Source organism: Brachionichthys hirsutus, chromosome 17, assembly GCF_040956055.1.
Source record: "Brachionichthys hirsutus isolate HB-005 chromosome 17, CSIRO-AGI_Bhir_v1, whole genome shotgun sequence".
NCBI classification, from domain to species: domain Eukaryota; kingdom Metazoa; phylum Chordata; class Actinopteri; order Lophiiformes; family Brachionichthyidae; genus Brachionichthys; species Brachionichthys hirsutus.
In genome coordinates, this window is record NC_090913.1 from 888,510 (window position 1) to 908,416 (window position 19,907).

Here is a 19,907-nt window from a genome sequence, read left to right on the forward strand (position 1 = left end):
CCGTCATGACTGCTCTGTGAATGTGGGGGGGTGCTGCGTCCTGAATTATTGACGAGTGGACGCGGTGACGGGTCCCACAGCGGGCACGGCTCCGGCAGAACCGGTTCTCCTCCACTTTGAAGTCCTTTGTTGTCTTTGTTGCTGGGGATTTACAGACTGTTAAAAATCCTGCTTATACAGATGAGGGTGGGATTTCCAACCTGAGGGGGCGGGACCTCCAGCGGGGGTCACATGATAGCCACCAGGTACGCTTCGGATGTGTTCCCTCTGTGCGTTGTTTGTCGGGTCGTCCCTTTCAGCCCATCTCATTTCAGTGACCTGCAGCCCCCCCCCCCGGAGGATTTGCTCACTGCTTATTTGACGCGGCCTGCCAAGAGCCTGCCGTGCACTCAAGCCAAGGCAAGGTGTTGATTTTCAGCACACGCCAATGACATGCATCTCCACCATCACCCCCCCCCCCCCCCCCCCCCATCGAAGGCTGCAGCAGAGTCGGCGGCAGGAACATATTTGAAGTGTCAGGAGAAGAAAATGAATTATTAATTTCTTCAGCAGCAGACAGGAAGTGTTGCTCTGTGCCATAAAATGTGAGGCTTGTCGCGGTTTCACCACAAATCAGCGGCAGCAGCGCCGACGTGTTTGTGACGCGTCGTCCAGGTGAAGGAGGATCTACTTCATGCAGCGCGTGTGTAAACAAGTCAACGACACGCCGTCGTTCTTCAGCGGATGCATCGGTCACAGGAGCTTCAGCCTGTAAATACACACTCTATTCATTCTATGACTAGATTAGATTATCTTTGTTTTTATTCATTTGACCTTTATTCAACTGGGACAAACGCCTCATTGAGGTTTAAAACACCCCGACGTAGATCTAACAGGTTCCACACGGTAACGCTGCCGTATCGTTACTTCCTGCTGAACATATCGAGTTCTGTCACCAGTCAACGGCATCAAGGATGGCGTTAAATAAGGCAGCGATGGCGAGGGCGACTCCCAGATTCAGGCTTTTACACAAGCAGCAGATGCAAAAAATGATGACAGCGATTGATCGTTTCATACAAGATTAAAACAGAAATACTTCTGATTCTGAGTCCAAAAGACAAACCGACTTAGAAACAGGCCTCCGCCGTCTTCCTGTTGACCGTCCTCGCCTCAAGCTGACACGTTTCGGCACCATTTTTAGACCAACATTAACAGATCAACGTGTAAAACCGCGGCTGTTACGCTGCTCGTCTCAGGAATGATTATCAGGAATAAAGGTTTATCAAGTTGTCTTTGATGTGATGCAGCAGTCAGACGCCAAAGCGTGTAAACCCAAGAGCAAGAGCAAGATCCACTGTAAAGAAGAAACCTTGACCCAAACAGGTGTAGCCGTTGTCATGGTGACACATTCAGAGACGTCCACCAAGCAGCTCGATTCTCCCTGAAAGCAGCAGTCCCATAATCCAAGACGGAAATCCAAACAAGGTTTTTTTTCCAGCATCATTATTATTTATTTAACTCTCGTCCAGGAGTCTGATCGAAGTCAACATTGTGGATCTGGATGACCGGGTCTGGACCCAGATCAGGGCGTCCCCCTGCTCCTGGAAGGAATCCAAGGAAGCGAATCATCATCAAAGATCACCCTCCCTGTCAAAGACGTGATGGGAATCTGTTGTTAACCCTAACCCTAACCCTAACCCTAACCCTCACCCTCAGAAACCAGCACAGTGAAACATGCTGCCCAAGAAACCAAATAATGAATCTTTAATGGTTATAAACACACATTTACAATTACTCTCTGAGAAATGAATGCGTCATTTTAAATGTTCATGACTCACTTGATAATGGATTCGTATAATTAAAGGGAATAACATCGGCTAACTCGCAGCGTGGCGTGAAACAATGACACTTTTCGGTATATTTGTACATCATTTCATGGCTTCCATCCATCCATGACATTTTATCATGATGAATCATGACAAAATGAGCTGAGAACAGAAAACAGAATAAGGAGAAGACAAAGATGAAAGAGAGAAATGATGAACTGAATGCTGAATAATCACCCCATTGCTGATATTTATCCGTGACTGAAGTACAAAGCGTTTTGCTGATATCATGATTCCAGTCGCTCCCACTCAACTTCCATCCTCTGCAGTTCATAGTCAGTGCAGCAAACCAGAAACATAAATGCTGCATGCTTATCCACATTTTGTCCGATTAGTCTGCTCTCGTACCCCCCCGCGCCTCCCCAGGAGCCCCGACCAGCGGCTCAGAGGAATGAGTGATTTCCTGTAAAATATAAATTAATACCTCCTCGTCTGTAAATATTTAACTATTTAACACCACTTAAACCTACGGCTCCCCGCCGGGCCTCGGCGTAGGAACGTTTGGAGACCATGGGAATGAGGGGTGGGGGGGCAGGGATTAAACCCAGATTCAATTAACTTTGAGCGCTAGCTCAGCTAGCGTCCAGGGAAATCATTTTGAGTGAATAAACACATCATGCAGGATGTCTGCATGAGCTCTTTGGTAAATACTGTGCAATATTATATATAAATGTGTGAGCAAGAGAGAGAGTGAAGAAAAGGGAATGAAAAAAGCACTCCAGCAAAGCCCCCAGGTGAACAAAGCGGGCTGTGATGTGTGATTTGTAAATGGTTGAGGGTCACAGCCTCCATATTCACTCCTCATTACTGGAGGAGAAGACTTCGGATGGATTTTATGTCACTGATCAGGTTTTATTATTCATGAGGTGAATATGCAGAGATGTTGTGTGTGTGAGTGTGTGTGTGTGTGTGTACTTCCTGACTACTTTGATGTTTAGTGATTTTAGTGCAGTGCAGAAAACACCTCCGATGTTCGTGTGCTAATTATGTTGCGTTTCCGATGATGATGATGATGATGAATATATTTATTAGATGGAATGTTAGAGTTAGAGAATTGCATCGATCATGTTGCGCTGCACTTCTGTTCTTTTTAAACCACGGCAAGGCAAAAGTTAACATTTATTTATGGATCAGTTATGCTTTAATTGTCTCTGGAAGCAGCACCTGTCCCAGGTGTGAGCGTGCTAACCGGCCTGGTGGCGTAAAACCAATCGGTTTCATCACTCAGATCAGTGTGGCTTGAAATATCAATAAAAGTCGGTCGAGCTAGCCAAATATCTGTTGCACTGGAATAAGAAAATAGACTTTATTAATTTCATTCTACCTGAGAAACAATCAGGATCGATTGATCTGGTCTGATGGCTGGGCTTCCTGTTCAGCGTTCAGCCTGCTGGCTGATTCTGGACAGACGTTAGCATCATGTCCGCCGCCCCCCTCCTCCAGTGGATGCCTGCCTGGTTGTCACGGTTCAGCGTGCGCTCCTCTCGGAGCCCGTCCATTAGTGCACCATCATCTTATCTTTAGTGCATGTGAAAGTAAGCCTGTAAAATAATGTGAGATTCCAGGATTGGGACCCGGACGGCTTACGAGCCTCAGGTATTGTCAGGATGTTTTTGGCTCCGGCTGTCGGTGGTGAAAACAGCCGCCGTGAAGATTAAAGGCGGTTCCTGGGAGATCAAGCAAGCCTTCGACTGCAGCGCCGAGATTTGCTTTTTGCTGTTTTGCTGTTTGGAGAATCGGAGATCTGAGATGCTGACGTTAAATGCGTGAGGCGCTCATATTGAATTTGAGCCCAGCGTCTGGGGCAACAGGCCCGCTTCTTTCCTTCATCTACCTTCTCTGAATGCATCGGCACCGAGCGCTCCTTCTCTCCTCTTCCTAGGGAATATACTAAATACTTTTTATTGATTTGTCCCTCGGAGGGCAATTTGGTTCACAGCAGTTACAGTCTAACTGTAGTCTGAAGTGAAGTGAAGTGTCTTGCCTAAGGACACAACGACAGTGCATTCCCTGAGCCGGGAATCGAACCGCCAACCTCTCGATCATAGGACGACCCTCTCAACCACTGCGCCACCATCGCCCTCGCTGATGGAGATCACCTTTACAGATTTTACAGATCATGAATCTGCCTTTCTGTTAACGCTGGAGTCCCAGGAAGAGCCCCCGCTGCCGGGTCACTGTCTGGCATTAACACAGACATCGTTGGACGGATGCCGGGCCACACGACTCCCGCTCTATTTGTGAAATCCGCCTGTGATATTCCTGTCAACGGGCCGGGCCGGGCCGGGCGGATTGACATCGACTCTTATTTTGTGCCTTTTCCGTGGCGTTGGGGCGTTGGGGAGTTTTGTCACGCCTCTCCCGCTCCCTCTCCTTTGATAAGTCGGACGGTAACGGCCACGGCTCGCGACGGCGGCTTCCAAATAAAGCAAACAGATACATTATGGAGCAGCTGCAGGTCCAGATAACGCAAGGTCAGGGACGGAGAACACCTGCTGTCACAGGTGAGGATGGATGCTGCGGTTGCCTCTTCCTTTGGTATTCAGAGAGGGAATAGTCAAGGAAAGTTTTACTGTGGCATGATAGCAGCTAAACTGTTTACACTTTACAATTCTACCTGTCTGTCTGTCTGTCTGCCTGTCTGTCTGTCTGTCTGTCTGTCTGTCTGTCTGCCTGTCTGTCTGTCTGTCTGTCTGTCTGCCTGCCTGCCTGTCTGTTTGTCTGTCTGTCTGTCTGTCTGTCTGTCTGTCTACCAAACTCCTATCAGTTGCCACAAGCTTTGAAAGTCTTCCAGCAGAAAAAGGTGATTGACTCACACACACACACACACACACACACACACACGCACACCGCAGGAGGAGAATACGCACAATCACACAGAGACCCTGGAACCCCGTCAGGGTCAGAGGTCAAACGAGATGAACATTATCCAGCACACACTCATCTTCGTCCTCAGCACAACTTCACCTGCTTTAGCTGAACCTGACTGAAGCACTTTGACATATCATATTAACACTCACCCTAAAAACATGTCTGGTGACCTCTGACCCTGGAGCCCAGCCATCACCGCAGCAGCATTTCAAACTGACACTTTTATGGTGTAATTCATTCATTTCAAACTTGTATTTAATTATCTTCTACTCTGTGATGGTAACTGTGGCAAAGAGAAAGAGGTGTGTGTGTGTGTGTGTGTGTGTGTGTAGGTGTGTAGGTGTGTCCTGCTGACTGATGTGAGCTGTGTTTTATTAGGTTCATTGCAGTGCGACCCTGGCCTGTCTGGAACAGAAATCACGCACACACACACACACACACACACGCACACACACACACAAACACACTCAATCAGCCAGGTTTTGGATAATGCTAATAGGTTAGGGAGCGAGTGGTGGATTTAGGATGGAGAGAACGTGGGGGGGGGGGGGGGGGGGGGGCACCAGGGAAAGCAGAAATATTAAGAGAAATGCAAATGCAAAGCAAAAAAAGTAACGTTGGAGCATCGAAAGTTCAAGTAAGAGAAATAAGAAAAAGAAAAGATGAAGATTAAAATCAAGATCGCTTTTGTTCTCAAACTTGCAGAGAGTTGATGATATCGGCATTTTTGCATATCTTTCAGACACAACATTTAATTGAAGCGTTACAGTTCAGTACTCTGACGGTCTTTATTGCTCCGCTCCGAGATCCTCCGAGGCAACGTATTTATCTGACAGTTTTCTTTCCTTCAGGCCGAGTTTTATATTTAATCCCATATTTCTTGGGCCTTTGAGAAGACTCCACAGCCACAGACTGAAGGAAGGCTTCCGGAAACGCCGGGCGGAGCCCAGAGGTGAGAAGCCGCTGTGTTGTTGCAGGCAGCGCCGCCTCAGCTGCCACGATCACCTGCCTGTGATGTGAACACAAACACAAACACAAAGGTGTGGAGCTGGTGCATGCCCAGGTGCTGCTGCAGAGCCACACACGACTCTGCCTGGCATGGAGCCCAGCCCAGGCTGCAGGGAGGCTAACGCCATCCCTCTCTGCTCTCCACTTGGAGACATGCCCAGGTGGACCGTTAGCCCAGACGGGCCCCTTTTGTGTCCCTGATCCAATGCATTTACCTAAACGCCACCTTTGCCAGTGTGTGCCTCATCACAATGCTGTCCTCTCGAGCGAGCGGGCGGATGCACCTCCCATCCTGTCTGCGTTCTGATTTGATTGCTGAATCAGCACTGAAACGCCGTGAATGGCGGCGGATGCTCTGTGAGGCGGCGTGCAGACGGTGTGAACGGCTTTGGCTTGTTAGCAGCTGCACACATGAAAAGACACGGCGATGTGAGAAAGCACATCCATCATGATGGTTTACCCCCCCAGGTGGGACGATGTCCTCTCTATGTCACCCAGCGGCCCCTCCCTGTCCAGGCCTCCTGAGCTGGTTCTGGTGGGATCAAAGTAACATTATATACGTGGCTTGTCTCGCATGATCTGTGACATACCTGCATTCACCCAAAGTCCAAGATGGACGTCTGGCATCTGACGTTTAAGCAGATCATCTTCTGAGGGCAGGAATGCTAATGCTAACGCCGGCGGTGCTCAAATCTCCCCCTGGACTGGATTATTCGCCAAACGAGGTTTGTGAATTTGTTGGACTCTCGTTGATGAGGTTCTGTAAACAAAACAAAAACATCAAAATGCCGAATACCCACGATGCATTGGACAAAAGAAAACAAACCGCCTGTGTGATTGCAGCCTCTATTTCAAATAGCAATCTGTGAATGTGCGATTGGATCCACACGGCATCTGCGGCATCAGCACGGACGGAGCCGTGTTCTGTTTGTTCCATTCAGCGGTGACAAAGCGGCGGGCGCGGCTGCACATTCCACCTCCCGGCCGATCATTCACACTCACCTGCCACATAAATGCTTCCGTTCCTTTGCTGCAGAATGGCCAACGTCTTCTGTTAGACAACGTCGGAGGGATTGTAAATATCACCGTGCAGCAATGACGTTAAACAATGCATAACTGAGATAGACGTCCTTGGAAGGGGGGGCACAATAGTGCACGGTGAAAAACAAAGCCCTTCCTGCACAATAAGCAACACCCGAGCTTCTGTCTGCACAAAGGAATGACTTGAAAAATAAATGGTATGCATTTAGTTTTGCCAAATGTGTTTTTGAATGTCTGTTTGAGCCAAGCCTCGAGGCCGCGCCCCCTGTCTCCGACTCGCCTGAGTGTGCGTGCACGTGCCTGTGCGCACGCACACTTTTGCTATAATGAATCACAATTATCAGGATGACTGATGCAGGATCAGCCTCACTGGGAGAGGCCTTTTACAAGCTCAGCTACAAGCCAGAGACAAAATGCAGCACGGACACATGGCGGCTGCGTCACACCTCAGAAACTTCTGCTTCGGTTGTTGTTGTTTAAAACGCCAGGCTCCGCCCACGTGGGCCGTAACCTCCTTCTGAAGAGAAGCTTGCCAATGAGATTCCACTAAAGTTACGCATTTATATTAACTATGCAAAGCAAGGAGAATTTATTCATGAGGCCACACCATAACGAAGACGACAATGTAGGTCCCACTTCAAAGCGGCACTATTCCGTTTGTGTGTGGCTTCTGGCAGTCCATCAAGCACAGATGCAAAGTGGAACGTGTCCCTTCATGATGCAGAGGACAACAAAAGAACTTTTCATCGGAGCATAAATGGACCAAGTTAATGTTCAGGACAACATACTGGAGCTGGACTGATCCTATAGCGTTAGAGAGGGGGGAGGAAGACCGGGCAGAGGCGGGGTGGAGGAGTGGATGGAGGAGGAGGAGGAGGAGGAGGAGGAAAAGTGGAGGTACACAGAGCACACTGGCAGAATAAGAATGAAGGCATCCCTCGCTCCCGTTGAAATGCTAATGAGGGTCCAAATCCACTACTGGCTAATTAACCATGATACCCTGTGACATGGAGGAGGGCAGGAGGGAGGGGGGGGGGGGGGGGGGGGGGAGAAGGCTGGCTGTGGATTGCAGAGCTGATGAAGGAAGATGGGAGATGATGGAAGGAAAAAGAAAAGAGCAGACAGGAGACCAAGCTATGGAGAATGGGGTAAGCTACAGAAGAATGGAGGGAGGAGGGAATGAAAGAAGAGTGGATGGAGGGACAGGGGCTGAAACTTGTATCAGCCCGGGGAGGCAGCGAGGGCAGCTAAAGGGAAGCCGGGTGGGGGGAGTGGATTCATCACTCCTGAGGCCTCCACGCATTTATCAGGAGTCAGTGTTCTCAGCCCCTCCCTCTCTGACCGGCCATCCTTCACACATGAAAACGCACGGCGAGGAAACAGACAGCAAACCAGAGAGGCCTGCAGAGTCAGCCGGCACAGCAAACAGGCGGTAAGAGGATCCTTGGCATTCTGTAACCCCGTTGAGCTCGACGGTTTATCTGACAGCTTGACCTTCAGTTCCGTCTCTCGTGCACTGCAGTAGAGAGTACATGCAACAGCACACGCCGGCATGCAGCTAGCACGGTAGCGCCCCCTGGAGCCGGCCCCAAGCCCGGGGGAATGCAGAGGGCTGCAGCAGGAAGGGCATCCCGTGGGTTGATTTGCTGTGGCGACCCCCGATGGGACAAGCCCAGAGAGGAGGAGGAAGATGAAGATGCACACCGTGGGAAGTTGTGTCTGAGGGGGACAACCCTGGAAGACAACCCCTGACAGGCGATGTGCAGCTTGACGAAACAGGAAGTGCTGTGTGTGTGTGTGTGTGTGTGTGTACACACCGTAATCCCACCAGGTGGCCGGAGGATTGCGTGGATGTTGACCGTGGAGGAAGCTCGATGGGTAAGGATTCGTTTTGTCGTCTTAGTCTGCCCGTCTTTCCGCCCGTCTCTTCCTCTCTTTGTCCGCCTGCCTGCTGGATGTGTCCACCTGGACGTGTTCACCTGGTGAGTGATTTTCTGTCTGTCCGGCTCTGTCTGTCTGTCACTCCTTCCTAACTCGTGACCTTTGCTCTTTGTCTTTATTTGCAGGTTCAGTCTCTGACAAGTCCGTCTTCCTCCATCCCTCCATTTCCTGCTCTTTTCTCTTCTGAAAGTCACATTACTAAAGTGCTATAATGCCCATGGACAGCCTGGGGGGTTCTGGTAGTCTGATAATGTGTGCAATAATGCCTTTGTGTTTCCTTAGCAACGCCATGGAGATGCCGCTCCACATTTGCGGTGCAGAAAAAGATGAGCTTCCTTCACTTGTGTGACTGAATTTTGCTGTTTCATTCCCGCAGTGCTGGAAACGGCCAATGGGGGGCGCTGCAATGCAACAGAAAGGCATGCTGGAGGTCTGACTGAGCGACGCTGGGATGAACTTCCACAGAATGGATTTGAGTTGTCCCTCCGTTCTCTCCGTTCTCTCCGTTCTGGTATTTAGAGCATCTCAGAAGTTGCTACCGATAAATCAATGCAGACGAGGCAAGACCCGAGAATTATGATCAGCAATCAATACCTATTCACACACACAAACACACACACACACGGACACAAAGCTTCCATCACTTTGATGCGATTGTGACTGTGCACCTGTTTTTCATCACCTTCAAGGTCTCTCTCTCTCTCTCTCTCCATTGACTCAAAAGCACAGGATTAAAAAGTAAGTTACCAATAAATTCGTATTGATCTCTCGGCGCTGGCTGGCAGGCTGTGGATGGATCTTGCCAGGGCTTTTCACCTTCTCGTCGTTTATCACCCAAACGGCTTGTGTGTGTTTTTCTGTGTGTGCGTCCATCTTTCATCCAGTTTCTTTCTCTCTCTCTGAAAATATGACTGAATGAATCCAAATGTTAAAGTAGTGGAATGCTTCTGGTGAAGCCAAAGAACAACTCCAGAATGCTTCTGGTGAAGCTGAAGAACGACTCCAGAATGCTTCTGGTGAAGCCAAAGAACGACTCCAGAATGCTTCTGGTGAATCCAAAGATCGACTCCAGAATGCTTCTGGTGAAGCCGAAGAACGACTCCAGAATGCTTCTGGTGAAGCCGAAGAACGACTCCAGAATGCTTCTGGTGAAGCCAAAGAACGACTCCAGAATGCTTCTGGCTAATCCAAAGAACGACTCCAGAATGCTTCTGGTGAAGCCGAAGAACGACTCCAGAATGCTTCTGGTGAAGCCGAAGAACGACTCCAGAATGCTTCTGGTGAAGCTTAAAGATCGACTCCAGAATGCTTCTGGTGAAGCTTAAAGATCGACTCCAGAATGCTTCTGGTGAAGCCGAAGAACGACTCCAGAATGCTTCTGGTGAAGCCAAAGAACGACTCCAGAATGCTTCTGGTGAAGCTTAAAGATCGACTCCAGAATGCTTCTGGCTAATCCAAAGATCGACTCCAGAATGCTTCTGGCTAATCCAAAGAACGACTCCAGAATGCTTCTGGTGAATCCAAAGATCGACTCCAGAATGCTTCTGGTGAAGCCGAAGAACGACTCCAGAATGCTTCTGGTGAAGCCAAAGAACGACTCCAGAATGCTTCTGGCTAATCCAAAGAACGACTCCAGAATGCTTCTGGCTAATCCAAAGATCAACTCCAGAATGCTTCTGGTGAAGCTGAAGAACGACTCCAGAATGCTTCTGGTGAAGCCGAAGAACGACTCCAGAATGCTTCTGGCTAAGCTGAAGATCGACTCCAGAATGCTTCTGGTGAAGCTGAAGAATGACTCCAGAATGCTTCTGGCTAAGCTGAAGAACGACTCCAGAATGCTTCTGGTGAAGCCAAAGAACGACTCCAGAATGCTTCTGGTGAAGCCAAAGAACGACTCCAGAATGCTTCTGGCTAAGCTGAAGAACGACTCCAGAATGCTTCTGGCTAAGCTGAAGAACGACTCCAGAATGCTTCTGGTGAAGCCAAAGAACGACTCCAGAATGCTTCTGGCTAAGCTGAAGAACGACTCCAGAATGCTTCTGGTGAAGCCAAAGAACGACTCCAGAATGCTTCTGGCTAAGCTGAAGAACGACTCCAGAATGCTTCTGGTGAAGCTTAAAGATCGACTCCAGAATGCTTTTGGCTAATCCAAAGAACGACTCCAGAATGCTTCTGGCTAATCCAAAGATTGACTCCAGAATGCTTCTGGTGAAGCCAAAGAACGACTCCAGAATGCTTCTGGCTAATCCAAAGAACGACTCCAGAATGCTTCTGGTGAAGCTTAAAGATCGACTCCAGAATGCTTCTGGCTAATCCAAAGATCGACTCCAGAATGCTTCTGGTGAAGCCAAAGATCGACTCCAGAATGCTTCTGGTGAAGCCAAAGATCGACTCCAGAATGCTTCTGGTGAAGCCAAAGATCGACTCCAGAATGCTTCTGGCTAATCCAAAGATCGACTCCAGAATGCTTCTGGCTAATCCAAAGAACGACTCCAGAATGCTTCTGGTGAAGCTGAAGAACGACTCCAGAATGCTTCTGGTGAAGCCAAAGAACGACTCCAGAATGCTTCTGGTGAAGCCAAAGATCGACTCCAGAATGCTTCTGGTGAAGCCAAAGAACGACTCCAGAATGCTTCTGGTGAAGCCAAAGAACGACTCCAGAATGCTTCTGGCTAATCCAAAGAACGACTCCAGAATGCTTCTGGTGAAGCCAAAGATCGACTCCAGAATGCTTCTGGCTAAGCTGAAGAACGACTCCATGGCAGTGAGGACAGTGCAGGAATCCTGCCAGGCTGTCATCGTCCCCCCGACCTCAGGATGAAATGCTTGGGAGTTTCCTCCTCCTTATTGGTGGATTTGATGCTGCCTCTGGCTTCATGATGTCGGGTTAGGGATGGAAGGGGCGACTGACGAGTCCAGCGGGTGTGGCGGATGAGAACCGGGTCACATGTTCCTCAAGTCAGTCCATAAAAGCCTGACTACTCTGTCATTGTGAGAGGAGCCACACGCAGATGCAGGAGAGTAACAAGTGTTGCAGAAGATCCACCAGGTGGTAACATTCCTGCCAGCGCCGGCCGGAGCGGCACGGAAGCTGCTTCAGAGAGAGATTCCTCTCAAGATGATGCAGAGGAAGAGCATTCCAAAGACCTCGTTCAATTTAAATGGGAGGAAGAAACATTCCTAAAACAGGTGAAGTCGCAGATATGCAAAGGTGCTGGAAATGAGTCACCATCACCATAGCAACGAGCTTTCAGCACGCCGTGGTCAACCTGCTAAAGTGGTCACTAAGCAGTGGTCAAACCCAAACCCTAACCCGAGGCCGAACCCGAAGCCGAACCCGAGCTCGAGCCCGTGCCCGACCCCGATTCCGACCCCGTACCCCACCCCGACCTCGACCCTGCGCCCTCCTTCACTGCCATGGACCTTAGAGAAACAAGCCATGCGATGTGAAGTGGTGACTTCCTCCCCGTCTCAGTTGGAGTCCAGAACATTTATCTCCGGTCCCACTCGAGCCTTGACCTAAATTCGAGCTTCTCTGGACTGGCTGGAAACGTTTGCTGTTTTTTACAGCAGCAGTTCTTTCTCTGACTTGACCTCAAATGAACGTTATAGAACTTCTATCTTTTTCATTCAAATTTGAACTGCACCTCTTGGTCAATAAAGCCGTGGCCCGGATGATGTTTCCTCAGACAGGGTTGCTGCTGGTGGACTTCCTTCCTTTAATATTTGTCAGAAGGCCGCCCTCGGGCAGCGAGCAGCCAATATGAAGGGCGCCAGATACGGGGGCACGGTCTGAAAGAGCCCGGAGCGGGGTATACACCCCCAGCACAGCAAAGAGGGGAACAGAACAGCTACTGGACCCCCTGGGGAAGCTCCTCCAACCTCATCACAACCCCAGGCCACCGCTGGATGTAATGCCTCGTACCTGTAGGGAGAAGGCGGAGCTCATTGGCCAGACGCTTGCAGCATCATTCCTGAATCCTGCAAGGAACTGCAGAAGCTTTAACATCCACACGGCCGAGCGGCTCAACCCCCTCTTGACACTCTGCGTCTGCCGGCTACATGTCGGCCGCAGACATTTGATTCTCGCTTTCATTTCTTCCTCCCCACTCACTTTTCTCCTCTTCTCTTCGGGTTGCTAAAGCTGAGTCAGGGTCACTTCGATTTACCTTGTTGGGCCTGAGTGGCTGAGAGCGCCACGCTAAGGTAGACATGCTTCTACCTCAGATTACTGTGTGTGTGTGTGTGTTCACGCGTGGTGCATGCGGCCAATATCTATAGGCTGTATTGGACTTGGTGGTCGGCAGCCAAACAGAGAATATCTGGAAGAGGAAGAGAGAGAGAGAGTGTGTGTGTGAGAGAGAGAGAGACCTCAACCTGACTCAGCCTCTCCATGTCTGTCAGATCTTTGTTTACCCCCCCCCCGCTTCTAAAAATCAGATACTTGTGCCGCTGTCTTGAATCTCCATTTCAGCAATCTGTAGCATCCATAGCCGATGCTAAACATCGTAGCTACATGAATAATTGATCCCGTGAGGTCACGGCATTGACGCAGCAGTTGATCGATTGCGTTTGAGGGACTCGTTGTATTCCTCCGCCGGCGAATAAGTCATCAACATCACAAGCAAATGAGTTTATTGAGCAGAAAGACAGGAGAGGAAGTAGATCCAGAGCAGACTGCTCGTAACGACGGGTGTGTCTCGCTCGTTTCCGTCTCTTCACTCCGAGAAAAGACTTTCCAGCTCAGAGACGACCATAAACGTCTCCCTGTCTCTCCTTTCAGCGCTGAAGCGCTTCTCTGGCTCCCAATCAAATTCACACTTCATTAGGCCTCTTCTCTCATTGGAGCTCAGAGAAGCAGGAGACACACACACACACACACACACTGACTTTAAATAATGAGCGAGCTGTCACGTCAGATCAGCGTCTGAGCGGCGGTATGGCCTGGTGGTCAGCAGGATGGATGGGAGCGACCGCCAGCGACGCCGACCCCCCCCCCTGATGCATGGGGGACAGGGGAGGACCGGGGTGGAGGTGGAGGGCAGGTGGCTTCTAGAGGAGAGAGACACAACGATGAATGGAATGGATGGAGCCGTGTTCTGCGGTGTCCTTTAATGTCCACAGTCTGGAGGGAGGAGGGGGAGGAGGGGGAGGAAAAACAAAAGGATGAGGAACTAAAGAGAGAAAGCAAAGGAGGCATGAAACTAAAGGAGGAGAAGAACCAGAACCAGAACTGACTCCTCCCTTCCTGCAGATCGCTGCTCACAGGAAGAGCAGAAGAGAAAAGTACAAATTTAGAATAGCAATTAAATCAGGTGAAGTGAACTAAGTTAAAGTTAAAGCAACGCAAGTCATCCGAGGTTTGCTCCTGGTGGAAGAGGAGGAGTAAAGGAGTGGAAGAAATGTCGTGATTGCACTGAAATTATTGCAGCCTAAGTATTTATTGCACAATAATCCTGTAAAGTTGCAGCAGTGGGAGAGTTATTGCACATTCTGGAGCATAGCTCCTAGTTATAGCAGAGGTGGGAGGAGCTGATGGTGCGCACTTTAGACAGCAACCTCCTCCATAAGTCCAGCTCCATCCTCAGCCTCCTCTTCCTCAGCGGACAGAAGAAGGACCGGTCCAGACTACCAGGTGCCTGAAATCATCCTCAGTGTCCCCACTGGAGGGAAACGGAAACAGAGGAGAAGCAAGATGAAGAGAGGCGGGAAGAAAGGAAACGGAAACAACTAGAGGACAGGTAGAAAGAGAAAAGAGAAAAATAAGTAGGAACAGATAACAAAGGAGAGGTGATGGGGGGGCAAGTAGGAGGAAGATGGTGCACAGCAACACCCCCGAGACAATGGAAGGAGAGGAAAACAGGATGGAATATCTGTCTGTCTGTCTGGTCGAGGTCAGAATCATTAATGTCAGGGCAGCGGCTCCGCCCCTTTTCCTGTAAAGGCCGACACAGGAAGAGGTCGCTGGACTGGATGAGGACTGACTGATTCTCTGCTCAATTCATTCCTCGTTTCCTGGCCGCCTTCAGAATGCTTGCAGCAGAGCTTCTTCTCTCCCCCCCCCCCATCCCACCTAGCTCAACCATCATCTTCTTTCAATGTTGCCCCTGGTAAGCATTTTAAGTCGGCTTAGTCGGAAAATAATCTTTTTCTGTTGTTGTTATTTTTGTTTTGGAGTGTTGAATCTCTTTATCCAGCACCCACCCCCGCATTCCGGCACGCACGCACACACACACACACACACACACACACACTTACTTCCAGCCTGGCTACATGAAAAACACAAGCGTATATTGAGCCAGTTAAATCTGTGACACAAACTCATCTCCATGAATCCAGAGCAGAGACTCCGCCTGCATGCGTTTGCCTAACTACACCTGGACACAAACCCACACAGGTACCTTCCTCCCAGGGAGGTGTGACATCTGCCTAACTACACCTGGACACAAACCCACACAGGCACTTTCCTCCCAGGGAGGTGTGAGGCGGCGCCAATGAAAATGGAGGACACCGTTTTCTCCAATAAAATCTCAAATCAGCATATTCCCCTGACAGTCTGGATGTGCACCGAGAAAGATAGTCTGTAATATTGCCATTACTGTGTGCATGCAGCAGGTGTGTGTGTGTGTTCCGATAAATATATTTCCACTCATGGATGGATGGGAAATCTCCACGGTGATTTGTTTGCTTGGATTAAATGTCGGTTTTGAAACTGTGCTGTTATACCTGAGCTCCAGGGAGAGAGAGAGAGAGAGAGGAAATGCAGCAGCAGGCGAGGCAGACGCACCTGAGCTGTTTGTGCTTCTTCACTTTACAGGATTTATTTACAAGATAAGTGGATAAATGCAGAACTCGGGCTGCGAAGGATGTGCCATGAAAACACCCATCGCTTGATTGTTATAAAATAAAAAGTGTGAAAATATCTCTCTTCACGTTGATGCTGCTATTTTTTACCTGAGTTGTTGGAGCCATTAATCAGCACCACGGTGATGTATCTATCAGGCTGTGATGTCATCGCACCCATGGGTCCTGCTGAATAGGCCCCCTGATGGAGTCCGGACCCGGTTGGTGCTGAATGAGTCAGGACTGATGCTGAAGGTCTGGATGGATGTGATGTGAACACGGACGTCTGACGAGCACAGGGAGAACCTCTGGGCGCTGATGTGACGGGGATTGAAGGTGAGCGGCGTGGGGGGGCCGGCGTGTATTGATTTGACTGAAATGATAACTGACAGCAGCAGGGGGTGGAACAGTTTTAAACTTTGACAGCAACAAAATGATTGGCTCACTGGGCTCGCAGCAAAATATGATGAACTGGTTTAACTGGAAGAAGGAAATGCCCGAGGTGGCCGGCGCCTAAAAACGCTAACGGCGTGGGAAGCGTGCGCTGCACCTTGGAACACGCCGCCATCATCTTCAGAAAATACAAACAAACAAACAACTGCATTAAGATGGCCTTAAAAAAAGAGCAATCTCCATCACTCCATCAAGGCGGAGCTACAAGTCATTCTGACGTCATCATCCTCCAGATGAGGAAGAGGAGAGCTGGACATTCAGATTGTAATGCAGGAAGCCTGGAAACAACACACCCGTGACTCTGCAGTTATGCAGCCTCACCTTGCGTTCCCTCACACAGCAGCCAGAATGCCTTTTATATGCTGCGGAGGAATTGTTTGTTTGTGCACTTAAAGCTTAAAGAGCAACTTATCAAAGGATTTCCTGCTGTTCGCTGCCAACGATCTACAAGCAGCAGATTCACATTCCCAGTTCAAAAGGAGCAGCGTGCTGCGTGCAGGAATCCAGGCAGCACTGCTCATCTGTTCAAAGGTGAACGCATTACAATTAGACCGCATCAGACTCACAAGTGACTTCTAGGATTTATTATTTATGAAGTATTGCAAAGTCAGCCAGCCTGGAAGACTGCCGAACCCGGATAAACGTATGAAACATACGTTACGTTACCGAATTACGTTCCAAAGACTCCGCCCTAAACGAATCCCTGTTGAGGTCACCTTGACAGACACATATTCCATTTATACTGTACGTACTCACAACTCCACAGCCAGCGCATTCTGCTCGTCCTAACAGAGGTCACCAAAAACAAACGTTTAAATATCAGGTAACTCCGAGTTGTTGTTAAACGAGTACGGGGTTAAGTGATGACCAACCCCCCCCCCCCCAGGTGTATTTACATATATCACGGTGTCCACAAAAGGCAAAGGAGTTGGAATGTTAGTGGTGTAGTCTCTATACACCTAAATGACTGTGTAGCGCACACACACACACACTGATAAACTTGCTGATGAGATGGTTTAACATCAGAATAAATTGTCATTTTGTGATTCAAGATTCAAGATTCAAGATTCTTTAATGTCATTAAGCTAACATAACAAAATCGTGTGAAGGCCCATGGCTTAAGGCACACATATAACATAAAACAAAAACCAAAATCTCTCCTAAAACAACGATAATATATACACAGAGACTGAGACAGAGAATCCAGCAGCACAGTGGGACAGGCTCAGAGCGTCCATTCCGAGTCCCAGATCACTACAAGGGAACGACTGCTTTCACAGCCCGGGGGAAGAAGCTGTTCCTGAGCCTCGTAGTGCTGCTTCTTATTGTCCTGAACCGCCTCCCTGATGGGAGTGGGACAAACAGTTTGTGGCTCGGGTGGGTGGGGTCTGTGGCGATGCGTCTGACCCGCCTTTGGACTTGGGAGCTGAGTCCAAGTCAGGCAGACGGTGACCCACAATCCCCTGAGCTGTCCTCACCACCCGGGATAGGTCCTTCCTGTCCTGCGCCGTGCAGCTGCCGTACCACACGGTCGCACTGAGACACAGGATGGCAGAGCAGTCGTGGGTGAAGAGGGTGAAGAGCGCAGATTTTCTTCAGTTCTTCAGTCTTTGTGAATTGCAAACTGGAGGATCAATACCAGACTGGATGATCAATATCAGACTGGAGGATCAATACCAGACTGGAGGTTCAATACCAGACTGGAGGTTCAATACCAGGCTGGATGATCAATACCAGACTGGAGGATCAATACCAGATTGGAGGATCAATATCAGACTGGAGGATCAATACCAGACTGGAGGTTCAATACCAGACTGGAGGTTCAATACCAGGCTGGATGATCAATACCAGACTGGATGATCAATATCAGACTGGAGGATCAATACCAGACTGGAGGTTCAATACCAGACTGGAGGTTCAATGCCAGGCTGGATGATCAATACCAGACTGGAGGATCAATACCAGATTGGAGGATCAATATCAGACTGGAGGATCAATACCAGACTGGAGGTTCAATACCAGACTGGAGGTTCAATACCAGGCTGGATGATCAATACCAGACTGGAGGTTCAATACCAGACTGGAGGTTCAATACCAGGCTGGATGATCAATACCAGACTGGAGGTTCAATACCAGGCTGGATGATCAATACCAGACTGGAGGATCAATACCAGACCGGAGGTTCAATACCAGACTGGAGGATCAATACCAGACTGGAGGTTCAATACCAGACTGGAGGTTCAATACCAGGCTGGATGATCAATACCAGAGTGGAGGTTCAATACCAGACTGGAGGATCAATACCAGACTGGAGGTTCAATACCAGACTGGAGGTTCAATACCAGGCTGGATGATCAATACCAGACTGGATGATCAATACCAGACTGGAGGATCAATACCAGGCTGGATGATCAATACCAGACTGGAGGATCAATACAAGACTGGAGGATCAATACCAGGCTGGATGATCAATACCAGACTGGATGATCAATACCAGACTGGAGGATCAATATCAGGCTGGAGGATCAATACCAGGCTGGAGGATCAATACCAGGCTGGATGATCAATACCAGACTGGATGATCAATATCAGACTGGATGATCAATACCAGACTGGAGGTTCAATACCAGGCTGGAGGATCAATACCAGACTGGATGATCAATACCAGACTGGAGGTTCAATACCAGACTGGAGGTTCAATACCAGACTGGAGGTTCAATACCAGGCTGGAGGTTCAATACCAGACTGGAGGATCAATACCAGGCTGGATGATCAATACCAGACTGGATGATCAATATCAGACTGGAGGTTCAATACCAGGCTGGATGATCATTACCAGACTGGAGGATCAATATCAGGCTGGAGGATCAATACCAGGCTGGATGATCAATACCAGACTGGATGATCAATATCAGACTGGATGATCAATATCAGGCTGGAGGATCAATACCAGGCTGGATGATCAATACCAGACTGGATGATCAATATCAGACTGGATGATCAATACCAGACTGGAGGTTCAATACCAGGCTGGAGGATCAATACCAGACTGGATGATCAATACCAGACTGGAGGTTCAATACCAGGCTGGAGGTTCAATACCAGGCTGGAGGATCAATACCAGACTGGATGATCAATACCAGACTGGAGGTTCAATACCAGGCTGGAGGATCAATACCAGACTGGAGGATCAATACCAGACTGGATGATCAATACCAGACTGGATGATCAATATCAGACTGGAGGTTCAATACCAGACTGGAGGATCAATACCAGGCTGGATGATCATTACCAGACTGGAGGATCAATATCAGGCTGGAGGATCAATACCAGACTGGATGATCAATATCAGACTGGATGATCAATACCAGACTGGAGGTTCAATACCAGGCTGGAGGATCAATACCAGACTGGATGATCAATACCAGACTGGAGGTTCAATACCAGGCTGGAGGTTCAATACCAGGCTGGAGGATCAATACCAGGCTGGATGATCAATACCAGACTGGAGGTTCAATACCAGGCTGGAGGATCAATACCAGACTGGAGGATCAATACCAGAACGGTCACGGGAACGGTTGGGATTTAACCGGAAACATCTCTGTCTCATTCTCGCGCCATCCTTTACGTCTCCTCTGCTGCTCCAGGACGCTGCTCCAGGACGCTGCTCCAGGACGCTGCTCCAGGACGCTGCTGCAGGACGCTGCTCCAGGACGCTGCTGCAGGACGCTGCTGCAGGACGCTGCTCCAGGACGCTGCTCCAGGACGCTGCTGCAGGACGCTGCTCCAGGACGCTGCTCCAGGACGCTGCTGCAGGACGCTGCTCCAGGACGCTGCTGCAGGACGCTGCTCCAGGACGCTGCTCCAGGACGCTGCTCCAGGACG

The 19,907-nt window shown here is 49.4% G+C and overlaps 1 protein-coding gene across 1 annotated transcript in view; it reads left to right on the forward strand.

Annotated features, from left to right (window-relative positions):
* The first annotated feature begins 14,261 nt into the window (after positions 1 to 14,261).
* The window catches only part of pcdh18a (protocadherin 18a), a 93,597-nt gene continuing 87,951 nt past the window's right edge, over positions 14,262 to 19,907 (forward strand). Inside the window, 1 exon segment of the mRNA XM_068750924.1 lies at positions 14,262 to 14,361. Within this exon segment, the coding sequence (XP_068607025.1) occupies positions 14,262 to 14,361 (100 nt within the window).